The following is a 16,707-nucleotide window of genomic DNA, read 5'->3' on the forward strand; positions in this document are numbered from 1 at the left end:
CCACTTTGAACAAACACCTTAAAAGCAGCACCTCCACACTCTATGTTCCTTTCTATAATGTTCTTTGCAGCATTTTGCAGATCCCCCTGAGAGTAAAAGCCATTAAAACCCCTTTGGCCAGTTGCCGGGCTGGAGAGCCTGTACCCCAGGACCATAATACTACTTAACCTCTTTTATTCAGCGCCAGAGGAGAGCGCAGCACTAGCAGAGGTGTGGTGTGCCTTCCATCGCCAGCCCTGTGCGGAGTCCAGCGTTACCTGCTTTTCTGCCTCTCCCCTTCTCCTGCGTCAGGAGGAGGTCCTCCCTCCTGGAGTGGAGCGGAGACTTCACCAGCGACCAGGAGGTCTCCTGCCCCTTGGGATCGCACGTAGCGCCATGATTCCAGGTTAACTCAGGGACCATAGGATCCAAATGATGAAAGGGTTTTATCACAAGCACCTTCCAAGCCTGTCCTCCCCCGACTGCAACATTTGAATCCAGAGATGTCAACGTGCAGGGCTTTTACCCGGGGCTCCAATTATGCAGATGCTGATTTACAGGAGCGATGACAGAAACATCTCCCTCATAAAAAAAATTGGCAGAGACTTTAACCGTGTATGTCTAATGGCAGAACCCTCTATCTCCATGCATCTTCTTGCTAGTTTGAAAGTCAGATCATTTTTGTTCTTCCTTTCATAGAAACCTGGTTTGCATATATAATCAAATTTAGCATTAATGAGTCTCTCTCTCCTCATTTTCTATTCCTAATGCTTCAAACAGCTACATTCGGATAACGTCAGCAGATTCTGCCATCCAGAAGGTGGCTTACCATGAGGAGATTTTACCAGTTTCACCCAGGGATTTCCAAGGAAGCAGTACGTAGCTCCAGAAACTCCTGCCTCCTGGAGCACTGTATCTCAATCATATGTGCTAATCCAGCATAACTTGTTTATACCAGGTCCCACTCTGGGCTGCTTGAGTATCGTCAGGATTTCAATTAACTGTTAGGTGACATTTTAAAATCAACTCTTCCACGATCACAACGTGAGCCTGAGAGGAAAATGGCAGGCACTTTTCAGACGAAAGGTGTCATTTATTTGCAATGCGGTCAGGCATTGCTGACCTTTTCTCCTTCCCTCCTTGCCTGTACCAGCATTTGTACCATTTTAACAGCAACTTTTTGATGGGACAAGTTTAGCACAGCTCTCAGTTTCCAACAAGATATGCACACAGATAAGCATGCATGTGAACAGCGTGCGGAACAGCCAGCTCTGCAGTCTGCGAAAAAACATGGGATCACAAGACAGATTTTCTGCTCTTTCACTTGTGTTCTGGGTTTTCTGTCTTTAGGGCTTCCACCCTTCTGCTACTCTGATCTAAAAGCGCATGGTTTATCAAAGCCAAAGGTTTCAGAATCACAAGACTCCCAGAAGCTGAGACTTTCAGACCGCAAGGTAAAATACCACGTAGGCACCGTTACTGCTTCTGCTGCCTTTATCCCAGTCCCGCTGACACAGTCACAAATGGCTTTCACATCTGTCTTCAGTGAGACTACAAAAAACTTTTCAGACCTTTCCTATCGCCCACAACAGAGCCTGATGTCTAATGGCACAACCCACCTCCAAGTTCTTCCTAATTAACATAACTTGTCCAGCAGAGTTCCCTGCCTGCAGGTTACCGATGCCCCGATATGTTCAGAAGTCGTACATCCAATGACAAGGACCGATAAAGGCCGTTCACAGGGCTCAGGTCTCCTGGACAATCACATCCCGGTGTTTCACTGTGGCAATTTTTGTCTGTACAGAGCTGCAGTGTATTTTGCATGCATTATGCTAAGCTGCCTATAAAAAAATCATCCAATTAATGACAGCTTACAGAGAGGGGTTAGTTACACGGTAATTACCTTTCTAATATTAAAATACCATAGAAATGGATTTACATTTTTTGATTAAGTGGCACATGTTTTACTGACCTGACGCTACACATACAAGGCCTTTGAGGTAGTAACTGGGACCAGGTTTTCAAGAACAACGAGGTACCTACATCCCGAGGCAGACATCAAAGAAAATTGACAATACACTTTTTACACGTGTTTGTGTATCTTGCACATCAAGACGGATGGACCCAGCACTGAATGCAACATCTGACCCTGGCATTGTACAAGCAACATCGACAGGCCGAAAGAAATACTATTTTTATTAAGGTTTTTCTTGCAATAAGAGAGTACAGACGATCAAACACTCAACTCTTCCAGCTCGGCATCTATGAGGACCATTAAGCTTCAGCAAGGTCACCCTGCTCCATCACCTAAAGTCTCTGCCCATGACTGAGTAGACAGCAGCCTTCTGGTTAAGCAAAAACCAAACAAGCAATAGCAAACATGATGAGGAGTCTCAAGCAACTATGAAACATCTCAGGCCCATAATACACTATAGAGAGCAAACTACTCATCACACATGCCTCATGCAAGCATTACCTTCTTATTTTTTTTCATTTATTTACAGCATCTCAACATATCTAGGCTTTTCTAGGACACACTTGAAAGCGTGCAGCTACTTATGTCCGTTCATATGCATGCAAATATAATCCAACAAAAGCGCTCCATGGCCAGATGAGTAATCAGCATTAGGACAAAAGACAAGACTTATTATCAATCTTTGGAGATTCAGATTCCCTTTTCCTTCCAAATACGCATCTGCTTGCAAGGCAAGGGGCGCTAACCCTTTCAGAAGCTATACAATCAAAGCAAGCTTGACTCTTGCCAGGCTGGCAACAGCCTGGCCTTTCTCCTGGCTCACCAGTCAAATGATCACATCGTGAAGCCAAGGAAGCAAAGCAAGGTTAGCTTGGTCCACATACACACAGATTTTTCAAACCGCCTTGTAATTCCTTTGTCCGATTTCCGCCAGAGATGAATGGGGATTTTTTTGTCCAAATGCCCTGAACTGCTTTGGGAATCGTTGGTGCATCCCATGAAGATGCTCATGAGCAGTGATGATCGGCAGTCACACAAGGCCTGGAACATATTTTTTTTTTCTGCACAAGGGCAAGAATTAAAACAACTCCTCACACACATTTGGGTTCACTGAACATCCAAATGTCCACTTCCGAGTTGTCCTATCAAGAAAAGCCCCAGTGTCCACCAGATTTGTCCTGCAACATAAATGACTCGCATCTGCCCTGATAGAAGCAGCAGCACCGGCTTAGACAGAGCTGCTTGTAGGGTCTTTGTACCCAAAATACCCCCTCTGCTATGCCCGTACCAGCCTGGGCAGGGCTGCAAGCTGGCAGAGCAGGGAGCCGGTTGCACAGCATTTTAAAACAACAACCTGCAAACAATCAGCAAGGCAATCACAGCACCTCCCAACCTGCAAAAGGGTGGAGTTTACGCATCTTTGCTATTTCTCAAGGATTACAGGGAAAGGTGTTGCGGACAGCACCGCAGCTCCCCTTATTTTACACAGAAACTGGACAAATGTCAGGTTGCTTTGAGTCTGGAGGAGGAAAGTTGTTTGTGGCAAATCACTGCGAGGAAGGAGCACAAGCAATTAAAAACCTCAGACTAGCGATACAAAGTTTCCACTTTTACAAAAATATTTTTGCTATTAACCAGCTGATTATACAGGAGGTAGCTCATACACGTATCGCATTTTACTTGCTTTTGTAGGGCTCCAGAGAGGCAACAACTGTGAAACAAATACACCACAACTAACAAACTTGTTTTTCTTGCTTACTTTTGGTGGACCCCAACAAAAGCAGTGTAAACACATCCAGAGATCCACGGGGCTGAAATTAATCCAGGGAGACGAATGAACATTTTCTTCTCTTTCATCTTTCCTTATTCATTATTGTCAGGTGCGTGTACAGGAGAGTCACTCCTCAAGCGAAGCTGTAATAGTGTTTGTGACATTGCAACTGGTTGTAGTGCCACAGCAGATTACCACGAGAAATAAGATTCAGAAGGGCACCCTCTTCTCATGCAAGGATCTGTGGAGTAACAGCCAAGGGAATGAAGAGGAGCAAGAACAAACACGGCTTTTAAACAGCTTTTCCCTGCCCCCAGCACACACCACAAAGCAAGAGTTGACTGGAAACACCTAGGGCCTATCTTGTACAGCTGTGTGCAGTTTTCCAAGCCCAGGTTTGTGATCCACATACTCTAAGCACAAAATCTATTACCAAGGCAGAGTTCAAAAAATGCAACTCTTGCTTAATTGCTAGAAGTCATTTCCCTCCCCTCCACCTCCCCCCACCAAACCTTTCCTGGGCCTGAGCCAATGTTGTCTCTTAATGGCTTCTAAATGCAATTTCTTAGCTGAAAATAAGATTATAAAGTACGTGAGAAATACAAATGAAAACATATTACAGTGCTGTGAATATTCGGAAGAATCCGTCTTATCCCAGCATCTTATCTCCAGATATTAGGTGACAGTCAAAGTAGAAGATGGAAGAAGGTCAGATAAAGTCCCTGCCCCTCAAGACAGAGGTCCATGTCGGAGCCAGACTACAGGTAAACTGGAATTTGCACACCTATAGATTGCTTCTGCAACAGTTTCAGACCTGAGAAACCTACAGCCACCCCAGTTATCTCCAGACTTGCAAAGATTCACACTCGTTTATACACAAATTTCAGCAGCACCACTGCACAAAAGCTTTATTAATAAAAACATGCTGACCCTTGAGCCCACCCGAATTCCCCAAAAGATGAGAGTGCAAATTCAAGACTGGACTGCCTGGACCAGCTGAGGACATTTTCGGTCTACACCATCTTCACCCTTCCAGACCTGCTGAGGAACCCCCCCAGCTCTGCCATCTGTGTTGCAATACCACAGAGCCTCCCCCCAGCCAGGAGAACCACCCAAGCCCAGAATGGGAGCCTCACCACCTGGGCTATGAACTTTACTTCTTTGCAGATGCAATCTAGGACTCAGGTGGGAGGTGTTGAGAGGTGCCACGAGTAGCATATGGGCTGTAGTACACAAACAACAGGGCAGAAATGCCAGTTTTCCCTCTTCTTAGACTGCAGAAAGGGCTTTCCCCACCTCTGTGCCCTACCTGCTTGCTTTTCACACTAGAAATCCAACCCTTGGCTTTCTGGGAAATACGCATTAAAAAAAAGGGTAAGTTTCTCAAAAGCAGAAGCCAACACCTCCCTTTTAGAGAACAAATAAGCCAAAAGAAGGCAACATCAAGGTTACTTGCACTTGTTTTCCCAAAGCCTAAAACTCTGTAAAAGAGGGTGACATGACTCAGCTGCCACGTCACCCGCACGACACCGGTCACACCCTCCGACAGGTGATTCCTGTAAAGCTCTGAAAAACTCAACAGCGTTAACAAAAGCCCCTTTAATAAATTCCACTGTCACCAGCACTTTTTGCATTTTAAAAAAAAAAAAAAAAAAAAAAAGCCCCACTCACACATCATTTAACACCCGAAATGAAACAGCTGTAAATCCAGCAATTAGCGGTGTAATTTGACTGTTCTGATCAAGCGCACCGAGGGCTGAGAGGCTGCCAGGGAATGTGGAAGCAGCCACAGAATCTGCTGAAGCATTTGGGTGTTTTTTAAAGTTTATTATTATAATTAGGCTGAAAAAAGGAGTCTCAGAGAGAGGTGGACACTTAGTTGAGAGCCGAGATGGTAGAGAGAGGGGGATAGCAGCTGGTAGGCATGGTGAGAGGAAAAGGAAGTTGGGAGCAACAAGATGAAGTGAGTAGAGCTGGAATCTGGGTAATCCAAAAAGCCTTTCAAGTATATTAAAAAAAAAAAAAAAGTCTTCCACACTTTGAGATGTCATACACTAAAACGTGCTTAATTCTACTTACACACACAGGTCAAAAGGAGGAAAAAGTAATTTCTCAGGCCATCTTAAATGTTAACACACTCGGCACCCTTCTCCCACGTTCCCTTATTGCCAAGGACTGACACACCTCAGCCCTGTCAGAAGAGCTCTGTTTACGTACAGCTGCATGTGCATATATATATATATATATACAACCAGGCAACATGCAGATAGAGCAGCCAGAGGAGTTCTGCAGGTGCCTTTCAACCATGACAAAAGCAGCTTTTATATTCAGCTGTCGGAAGAAGCTACAGACCCAGGAAACTGCCAGGAGGAAAGAGTTGCCACTTGCTGTCCTGAGGAGGCCAGCGCACCCCGCGGGGAACAGCTTCCTCGAGGGCACAGCCCGAGCCCTTCCTGGAGGAGCCTGCTTCCCAACTACCACCAGACACAGCTTCACCGGGCAGATAGTCAAGAGAACACGCTCCCAGCAGCTATTTGCCATAGAAATAGGTTTGCTCCCCATTCTTCTGCTTCGCGGCGAGCACTGTAGAGGGGGTGAAGCACCCCCACACCGGTGTCTGGGGCTCAGCCCCTGGATGTCCTGACTTCTCCTCAGGGCAAGAACAGCAGCGCTGGGTGGGTTTGTGGGAGCTCTGGGTGAGGAACACAACGGACCTTGTCCCACCCTCAGCACACAGGTCACCCTGCTGCAGGGCCACCTTGTCCCAAGCCCATGGCACCGCCATATCCCCATCACCCAGCTCTGTGGGATCTTCCAGGCACCCAGCGAAGGCAAAGAGCTGCTGACCCGGGGGCAGGGAGGGGGTCTGGGGCGAGCAGCTGCCCCCATCACGCCAAAACACCCCCTGGCAAACACCCCACGGCCGGCGGGTGCAAACATGTGGATAAACCCACCCGCGCGGGGATGCGCCCCCCAAAATCCGCGGCTTACATAATTCCCCAGCCAGTCGGCGTTAGGGGAATGTGATTAATCCTCCATGACATGTTCTGAACTTTCCGTTCAGAGAGGCTCTCTCCTCCCGCAGACCTACTGGCGATGAATGTCATTTGACCTGCAGACTTCACTACGAATGAGCATCAGAGCAACACACAGTGACATTGCTCCGCAAACCAATTATCTGCCTCCTTCCCCGCTCGGCCCAGAGACAAGTTTGCTAAATGCATAATGAGGATTTTTATTTTTTTTTCCCCTCGTTTTGGGTTTTTTTTTGTTGTTGTTGTTGTTTTGGTTTTTTGTTTTGTTTTGTTTTAAATTGGTTTATATCCAGTGCAAGGATGAGGAGGGGACACTCACACAGCCAGTCCCCAACCTGCCCCGCCGGCCGCATCGCTGTCCGGGTCAGAGTCCCCAGCCGCATCCCCTCGCCCCCAGCCCGCTGTCCCCAGCCCCCGCCGCCGTCCCAGCCCGGCTCCCACCTGTTCCGCGGGGCGCAGCGTCGAGCGCGCACTTTGAGGACATCCCCCCTCCCTCCTCCTCTTCCTCCTCCTCACCTTCCCCAGCCCACCCGAGGCCGGACCCCCCCCCCGGGACTCACCCACTCGAGCACCCTGAGGAAGGCCAGCGGCTCCTTCACTACGCGGAAAGTGCCCGCGGAGGCGAGCTGCGAGCAGAGAGAGAGAGTCAGCTCCGCGCCCGCTCCGCGCCGCCCCCCCCCCGCCTCGCCGCCCGCATCCCGCGCGCCCGCCCGCGGGGTGGGGGTGAGGGTGGGGGGGTCCGCGTACCTGGTCCACCGCCTCCATGGCGGCGCAGCCCCGCGGAACGGTGCGGAGCGGAGCCGCCCGCCAGCCGGGGATGCGCGGCGCCGGCGCTGCCCCCGCGCAGGCCGGGCGGAGCAGCCGGGCGGGGCCCCGCGCCCCCCGCGCCGCCCCGCGGAGCCGCCCCGCGCCCGCGCACCGCGCCGGCCGCCGCTGCTCCGCCACTTGCTTAATTACTATTAATATTTTTATTTTAAATAATTTTTAGTTGGGAGTAGGAAGGGAAAGGAAGGCGTCGGGGAATTTTTTTTTTTTAAAAAAAGAAGAAAACAAACTGCCCCCCCCCTCCTCCGCCCGCGAAGAAACTGTTAATATTTTTGAGGGTGGCACCACGTCGCACCGTGTCCTTCTTTCCCCTCTCGCCCTCCCGGGGCGAACTTGCCCCCGGCCCCCGCGGCAGCAGGGCTGCAGCTCCGCTCGCCTGCTCTCTGAGCGCTGCCTCCCGCCTGCTCTTCTAGCATTTCCTTGACAGCAGAACAGCGTTTTCTCTCTTGCCTTGCCATCGTTGTGGCCTCGTTTCCCAGCATAGCCTTAATAATTATAATCTATCCTGGGTGGCAGAGCCTGGCAGGAGCAGCAGTTCCCTGTATCCGGCCAGGCTCGCGTTGTCCTCGCTCGCTGACAGCGTTTCCAGTTCCTTGTGGCGTTAGAACATCACCGTGAGGGTTTAGAGATAAGCCGGGTTCTGCCCCAGCAAAGGCACAGGAAAGTGCTGAGGGCATCACCTTGTTTAACGGCACATATCCAGCGACTAGATCGAGGTGCCGATTCCGCAAACATTTGCATATTCATTTAACTGCCACCCTGACAACCAGTTGTGCCACCAGAAGGACACCAGTGCTCAAATAGGATTTGGGCCCTAAGTAGGTCAGAGACTACGATATCTGCCTAAAAAATACCTGAAGCTTTTACACCTTGTAAGGAATCAGCCATCTGCAAAAGTTTAATAAGTCGATTAGCTTTGCCCAGACTAAAGCCCTATTTAAAAAAAATAAAAATCCAAAGGTATTCTTGGAGTAATCGAGATGCACGTGATGAATTTCTGAAGGTTTCATTGGAACTTGAGGCAGACAATTTTGTGTCAAAGTCATGGACCTGCAACAATCCCAGATGAAGTCTACGGTAGCAATGGAACTAGGTCCAGTTTGTTATTTTTTTAAGTAAAAAAACCCCATCAAAACCAGCTTTGAGTTTATAATTATTATTACAATTCAATTTTTCAAGGAAAAACAACCCAACAGTTGTTGTATTTTGTGCCTTCCTTTCTTTTTGCTCTAGGAGAAAAAACGGGAAAGGAAAATGGAGCGCTTGACAGCATTTTGTAAGGAAAAGTAAGCTTTTAAAAATATATTTACATAACAACCTCTAGGAAATACAAAACACTTATTGGCAATTCTAATGACTGCCTGCTGGTGGCCTAATGCCATGGGAGGCAGAGTCCCTTCACGGCGACATAGGGACTGACCATCCCTAAGCCTCCAAAAGACACAAGCAGGTAGTGAAACAAAATTTGCCCTCTGATTTTCAGCCACAGCTTCCCCCACTGGTGCAGAGATTCAGGGCCAGGACACTGTGAGCCACCTGCCCTCAGCTCTCACACCCGAGGCAGAAATTAGTCCAGTCCCCAAGAAGAACAGGGTGACCATGCTCCCTCCTGCAGAGAATCCCAGCTCTGTTGTCTCAGATACCAGCCATAGTTAGTCCAGCACAAGTAACCACTTGAGTTCTTGGCTGTGGGAAGTTTCATTGCTTGTGGTTTTCTGTGATTCTCATGTGCTGTTTCCTTTAATAGGTTTCTTTCATGGAGAGACTTACAGCTGTGGATGTATTGAAGCAGTTCAGAAGCCTCCTGAGAGATTAAAAAAAAAAATACTGAAATATTTAGTAAAGGCATAACTGAGCAGTAGACTGGGGAGATGTGGAGAATCTGTTTTTTCTTAATTTTATTAGTAGTAATGGAAAAAAACAACTGTATACCCAATCTCTATTGCCTGCCATGGAGAGCTGGAAGCCTAATTCACTCACCCTGTTATTAATTACCTCCTATTAGAATCCTTAGATTTTTAGTAGCACTTAAACTTCAGTTTTCAAAAATTGTCAAAGGCATAAAAACAAAAGCAAATATTCTTAAGCCCCTCATGACTGGCAGGTTGGGCCCTCTTGAAGACAGCAGTGGAGAAACCATCCCAATCTGGCTCAGCATACTTGGGCTTGCAGCAGCTACAGGAGCCCCTCCCTCATGCTGTGTTTTCCATTCCCTTTCTACCATCCCAGCTGTGTTTTGGCTTGGTGCTCTTCAGCACTTGGCCATCCCCACCTCAGCTCCCCCTCTGGCTGGAAATCCTTGCAGAACCATGTCAACAACCTGATTTTATAGTCAGTGCTCGGTGCTTCTTCTAGCCATGATTAAGTCTTCCAGATGGCCATTAGCATTTGTACTTCAATATGGCAGAGCATCTCTCTTGACTTTCACAGCTGCTCTCTTTACACATGGTCCCAGTTAGCTCAGAAGTAAGAGCATCTCCTTCCCAGTTCTTGAGCCTCCTAGTCCAGACCTTGCTCTGCAAGTGACATTCGAGATTCACACTTTTTTGATACTGCATAATAAAACACACTCTGAAACGTATGTTCAAACTAGCAGAGATATGTCTGCAATTACTGCAGATACAGCAAAAACCTATGCACCAAATTACTAAATTATATTCACTATTCTCACACCTGGATGACTGTGCTTGCTACCCTTCAACCAAAAAAATGCCATAAAGGTGCAGTTACAAATCTCCACGATGAATGAAAAAAAGCCTGGGGAGATCAGATGTGTTTCACAGGGATGGGACCTCACATTATGATCATGCTCCTTGAAGACAGGAGCCTCCCAACCTTTCCGTTCCTTGGAGAGGGTCCACCAGTGCTGTAGGGGAAGCAGCAATGCCAGTCCTGTGTCATTGTTGGGACCCAAACTCCCATACACTGTTGCTTTAGTGCTCTCCCCTCTTCACTTTGGGAAAATACATTTACTTGGCACAAATCCCAATATGGCAAGTTTAAAAAGCTAAAGTCCACAAGCTTGTCCAGCTACAAGCAGTGATTTCTTTCCTGTTTCTAGGAAGCATGTACCCTGATTTTTCATTTGGGTACAGAGTGTGGGAAGCTTCCCTGATTAATGGCAAGTATAAGAAGTACATCTGTTAAATGTTATATATCAGTAGGAAAAGCAACAAGGAAAAGCCTACTTTCTCACTCTCACCTTGGAAAGGTTTTCTTCCCAGAGCTTTACCAGAAGATCTGTGTTAGACTTCTTCTGGCCTGCCTGAACCTGTATTTTGGCAAATAATTTCCTACTGTGTCCTCCAAGCACCAAGTCAACTAAATTCAGCCTTTTGCTGCACACCCATGGCTGGCAGACCCCTCTGTGCTGGAAAGCATCAGATCAATACCAGCAGCAGATCAATGGGAGCAGGGCTGTGCCAGCACCACTCCTCAGCGTGTGGCTCAGGGTCGGATTGTCCCTGTGGGAATGCAGAAACGGTCATAGCAAGAAGGGGACACTAACTTTGGGGATGGCAGCGATGCTGCCCCTGCCCAGAGCTGCAGCAGGCAGAGCCGTGCCAGCCCCAAGGGACTGAAAGAGGACAGCGGGGATTTGTCTTTGCTTGGAACATCCTTGGTTTAAATCTTACTTCCATATGCTAATGAGGTAAGGAATGATCTCTGGTTCTGCTAGACTGGACATTAAATGTAAGCCAGATATACTTACATACATATATACGCGTGCATACCTATAAAAAGTAAATAATTGAAAATGTATTTCTCCTTGGATGTGGCAGAGCACAAAGTCTATGACCCATGGGTCATCCAGGCTGCCGCAGCAAGGACCAGACGGTGGAGTCACCCAGTTTGAAGTGAGTTTCAGGCAACTGGTGATAGCACCAGTGCTATTTTTTTTTTGTGAGCAGTTGGGTGTGGAAAGGAGGTCTCGCACACGCGCTAGGAGGACCATATGGCACTTAGCACACCAGATTTCCCAGCTCCAGCCAGGCCTCAGTCTGACACCCTACCTGTCACTCTTCTCAAGATCCACCCTGTCGAGGGTCATTTCATCCTCTCGGGGTCTCCATCAAATTTGTTTGCAATATATTATCCCCAGAAAGGGAGCGCTTGGTGCCATCTCTTGGATCTTTCTGTTGTTTTTAAAGCTACCAGTCGTTTTGGTTAGGTTACAATATTTTCCCCTGGGGCTGTATTCTGCACCAGGGAGCTTTTAACCTCTTCCTGGCATGGGGGAGCTCACTCTCCCATCCTAATGCCAATTGCCAGTCATTTCATGGCTTAGCTTCATTTGTTTGATGTCTTCACTCTAAAATTTGATAACAGATAAGCAACAAAATTTGAAGCCTTGGGATAGCCAAGCATTGCCTTCTATGTGACTAGGAACCACGTGTGGGAATCTGTGGGAGAGACCAATCTCGGCCCCTCAAGTCCCAGCCAGCTCCTGTACCACATTTTCCAGCACCCAAGAGCCTCCCACCTTGTTCCATTCTGAAATTCTAGGTTTACACCCCTGCGTATAGATAATCCTTAATAAACCTAACTTCCCAAGGGACCTTATTTCCCAATTTTCCTTTTGTCCATAGGATAGGACGAAACAGGGACATCGATCCCCCCCACCGTATGTTAAGGTCAATGAACTAAAATGCCACAGTGTTGCAGAATATTCCACCCTCAGAAGCTGAAAAAAGTCTGCATACAGAAACCCACGTGTGCTTGTTTCAGAGCAAAATAGCTTGGAAAAAACACGTCTCAATTTGTTGCCAGATATATAATAAGGAGTCTTCAGGATTCAAATCAGTAGCACAACGAGGCCATTCCTCATTATTTAGCTAAAGGTACAAAAGTATTTTTATGAGGAGTTTTGTTGAATCAGCATTTGTTTTTCTAGCAACATGCACAATTTCTTTAAGCAGGGTCATTTTCTGAGTACAGTATGAAAATAATTATGGAGCACTTTCTAAAGGTTCAGTGATTAAGGCAAGCAGGCAGCTGTTTGGCTGCACAGCTGATGTTGACCAAAAAGTATCATGTCTACAAGTCAAACTATCTTAATGAGATCTCTAGATTTCATACAAGACTTCCAATTATTTCTCTCCTGAGCTAAGAATAGCTGCAGAAATCATCTTTGGTATTTCTTTTTGGATTTCAGTTATGTGCACATGAAATGAAATTAAAGTCATATCATTGAAAGTCAAGTTTTCCCAAGTCCAAAAGGATTGCCTGACTTCGCCGCAACCTTTGTTCCGTGTACAAAGAGCGATCCTGATTTGATTTTAAAAATTAATCAGTCACTTTTCTTTTCCTTCTTAATCCTTCACTGACATCAAGTCTTGTCATTTTTGATCCTAGCTTCCAGAGCACATTGTCTGGCTTTAATCAAAAGCATTCTGTAATTAGGTTCCAGCTAATTTAGCTTAAACTATTTAAAAGCAAAAAATAACCTTGCTTCCTGGTAAAACCCAGCTAAGTTTCCAGGGAGCTGAACAGGGGTAGCTTCATTTCATAAATATATTGCTGGCAACCAAATCCTTCCCTTAAAAGCATGGGGATGTAATTTCTCCTGGGCATTTTGAGGGTGATTTTGTACACAGGAACACAAAGAGCACAAATGAGCGCAAGAAGCACCGCTGCAATCATATTCTGTCTCTCTCCAGAAACCTGGGTCTGGAGCTCTAGAAGGGACGCTGTCAGGGCTGGGATCCTTCAAATCCGACCTACTTTTCCGTTTCATCCTTTACCAAAGCAAATGTTTAAATGCTAGGTCTTTTATTTTTTTTTTTTTTCTTAAAGGAAGAGGGAAAATGTCAGTGCACCATCTCCGAGGTACAGCTGCAGAAACCAGAGCTGCTTTGGGGTAACCACAAAAGGAGGTGCTTGCAGCAAGTCCTGCATGGAGATGATGCCCTTAGCTGTCCCCCTGAGGGACACTGTGCCCTGGCCCAATGCCCATTTAGGGCACCAGAGCACTAGCAAAACCCTAAACACACCTTGCTGTTGTTTTGCATGAGAAAAGTTCGTTTCAGGGTCACAGGTTAGAGTGTCAGGACTACCCAGTGGTGGGGAGGATTCACCTTGCCAGCTCCAGGACAATGAGAAATACCACAAACCCAAACTTTGCCCCTCAATACTGGTATAAAGGGCACGCACACCACTTACATCCTCGGACAGGGAGGAGGAAGGCATACTGCATGCACATCTCCGTATCCCAAGAGGTATTTCCCCTGTCTTATCCTTACTGGGGGAGCCTCTATTTGCCTCCCTTAGCCTGGATTAAAACTCTGTAGCTCAGCAGCAGAGTAGGTGCAAATTTCCCAAAACAAATTGGAAAAACCAAACTCACCAAAATCCCCAAATTCACACCAGCATAGCCCTGCAAGTTGAAAAACATTTTTCACAGCTGGCTGTGTAAGATAGCTAATAAAAATGCAAAAGATAGGAAACATCCCAAACACCATCGCTCTCCAAGGCATACCCCATGGAAGTCCACATGCACCCACAGCCTGGAGCTAGGAGCTGGTGACCCATCAGAGAGCGACAACAGCTCCTTCTCCTTTAAAACTGCTACTTGCCTTTTACTCTGCTGGTCTGAGCTCTCAGGAAAAGCATGGGAGGAAAATTCAGTCTCTCCTCCAGCCAAGGAGAGTTCACATTCACATCGTCCTTTCCAGAGGGTGCCCCAAGCAGAGGGCTGCAGATGAGGCCAGGCTGAGAGGCAAAGCATCATCTGCTGTGCAGCTCAGGCAAGGTCACAGCAGCAAGGGGGGATGCTCCAGATAAGATCAAAATACTCAGCAGGTTTCACTGGTGAAAGCCTGGCCCTGCTAGGCATTACAGACAGTGACCCACTTGAAGGGTCTTGTAAAAGGTATCTAATTAGTACATTGAATTGAGATAAGAGTTAAGCATGACACCAGTTCCTGCAATCTGCAACAGGGTTTCAAGAAACTTTTAGGAAACGAGCAGCTCTCTACATCCTGCTATTTGGGACCAGAAGCAGAAAATGGACTAGACAAGTGTAAATTATTAGAAAGCAAGAACCTACAGATCTCAAAAAGAGACTGCCCATAACATCCCTGAACATCAGCCCCCACTCCTCTTGTTCTCATTGCAGGCAACTCACGCATTAACTTTGGTTTCCTCACACTGACTAGTTATCCCAACTGATTTTTCAAGCTTTGGGATTAAACAAGAAACAGTGCTGTAAATCGTCAAGTTTTAATAAAGAACTTTGCTGTATTTAATTGGAAATCTTGTTAGCAATATGAATAGTTTGCCAGCATGTGCTGAAGTCAGATTATCCGTAGAACCTCAAAACAGAAGCTTTATTACCCACCATAAAGAGAACTATTTAAAACAATAGATAATCACCACAAAACAACTGGAGACATTCCTTTCATAATTAACATAATGTCCCTTACTCATGCTAAACTTTATCTGAATTTCCTTCAGATCTGAAATCTGGCTAAAGCTGTTGCAACAGTCACACTGGTTGCTGACATCCTATTTATAGCTCTGTTGAGAAGACTGAAATCCATTCCCTCATCCCAGGACTACAGCTTCATGGGGTTTAAAAGTTGTTTCATCAAATTGAAACTAGTAAACAAAAAAAAAAAAACCAAGTTTTTTTGAGGTTTGGTGGAAGGATTAAAATGCAAAAAATCCCCCACCAACTTTTGCTGCCCACTCCAACACCTGTTGAGTTCATTTTTCCTCACAGCACTATGACTTGCAAGACATTCACAGGGAGGGATGCAGGGCCCCCGGTGCAACACCAGCTCTCCCCATCCCAAGATGGGCAGTACAGAACTGTCCCCTCCCCACCAACAGGTTCCAGGTCCTGCTGCATCCTCACTGTAGAGGAGGACTTGGGTACTGACAGGTAGAGCTGGCTGTGCAGCTTCACAGGCGCCCACAAAGGTGGAGCAGAGCCTGGATCCTCACAACTAGACAAACCCTGACCAGGATCTCCTCTGCCCCAGGGACAGTATCAAAGTGGAAAGCCCCTTGTCTCAATTTGTTTCTGAGAGAATCCAGTTAACAGACCTGAAATTATTAGTTAACACTGTAAAGCACAGAGAACCAGCCAGTGTGTCATTCCTACTTACCAAGCAACACCCAATTTTTATCAGGGTAAATTAGCTTTCCCATCTGGTTAAAAATAGCCTTTTAGAGTTGTCCAAACACCCATAGGCCATGAAATTGCAGAGAAAATAATTGTCTTTTGTTTTGAAGAACTTAGACCTCCCTTCTTTACTGGAAAGGGAAACACCAGGGGACCCTGCAGGACACACAGCAGGCAAAGTCCACTAACACAAAAACCCTGGTGAAAGGGTGTTACCAAACACAAGAAATAGCATAAAAAACAAAGTGGAAAAGTAGAATAGAAAAAAAAAAAGTAATTTAAAAACCACACATAGAACCAAAAGAGCAACTAAAACAAAAGCAGACACAGCCCAACACAAGAATCTCAAGTAGCTGCAGTTGGGCAGAAGATAGAAAGAGCTTTGCTGGAGGAAGGGATTATATTGAGTTAGCTCCTCCCAGAGGCATCATTAAGTCAATTAGCGAGGGGTGAGGAAGGCTATGTATAGCGCCTGAGGGGTACTACTGCTTTTTTGTAGGGGGGAGATGAGAGAGGCAGGTAAGGCTTTGCATGAGGCAGTGCTGGGTTATGCACTGAGCTATTCCAAAGTCAGGTTAGATCTGCTGAGTATTTCCTAGTCATCTTTATAGGTATGTGCTCCCTAAAAGAAATAAATTTTCTTTTCTTGCTGAAGGTCATTTTTCTTAGAAAGGGGAAAAATCTTGAGTTTTGAGACCTTAAAAAAACCAAAGGAAGTAGTAGAAGGGAATTCTCCAGCATCTACTTTCCTTTTGTTCTTCTTGTTGAATTTTAACACATGCTGTCCCCCTTCTTCAAGCTTTGGCTTTTGGCTATATTTTCTGCTGCAGTTTTCAGAAATACTTGAAGTCCTGCAAGGACATCTCTTCAGGTGTAGAAGGAGCTGGGGGCTATGGCAGCTCTCACAGAATCAATCTGGGAGATGGAAAACAAAGGCTTGAGTCTCTGAAATAACTTATCTGGGAGAAATGATAAGCTCAGGCTGTCTGAGAGC

At 46.5% G+C, this 16,707-nt stretch overlaps 1 protein-coding gene across 1 annotated transcript in view; it reads right to left on the reverse strand.

Moving 5' to 3' along the window:
* Positions 1–7,665, reverse strand: part of SYNPR (synaptoporin) — a 106,699-nt gene extending 99,034 nt beyond the window's left edge. The window contains exons 1-2 of the mRNA XM_074152278.1: positions 7,508–7,665; positions 7,321–7,386 (exon numbers count right to left, since the gene is read on the reverse strand). Of these exons, the coding sequence (XP_074008379.1) occupies positions 7,321–7,386; positions 7,508–7,525 (84 nt within the window). The 5' untranslated portion in view covers positions 7,526–7,665. The remainder of the gene's footprint in view (positions 1–7,320; positions 7,387–7,507) is intronic.
* Positions 7,666–16,707: the final 9,042 nt, after the last annotated feature.

This window comes from Numenius arquata, chromosome 8 (genome assembly GCF_964106895.1).
Source record: "Numenius arquata chromosome 8, bNumArq3.hap1.1, whole genome shotgun sequence".
Taxonomy (NCBI): Eukaryota; Metazoa; Chordata; class Aves; order Charadriiformes; family Scolopacidae; genus Numenius; species Numenius arquata.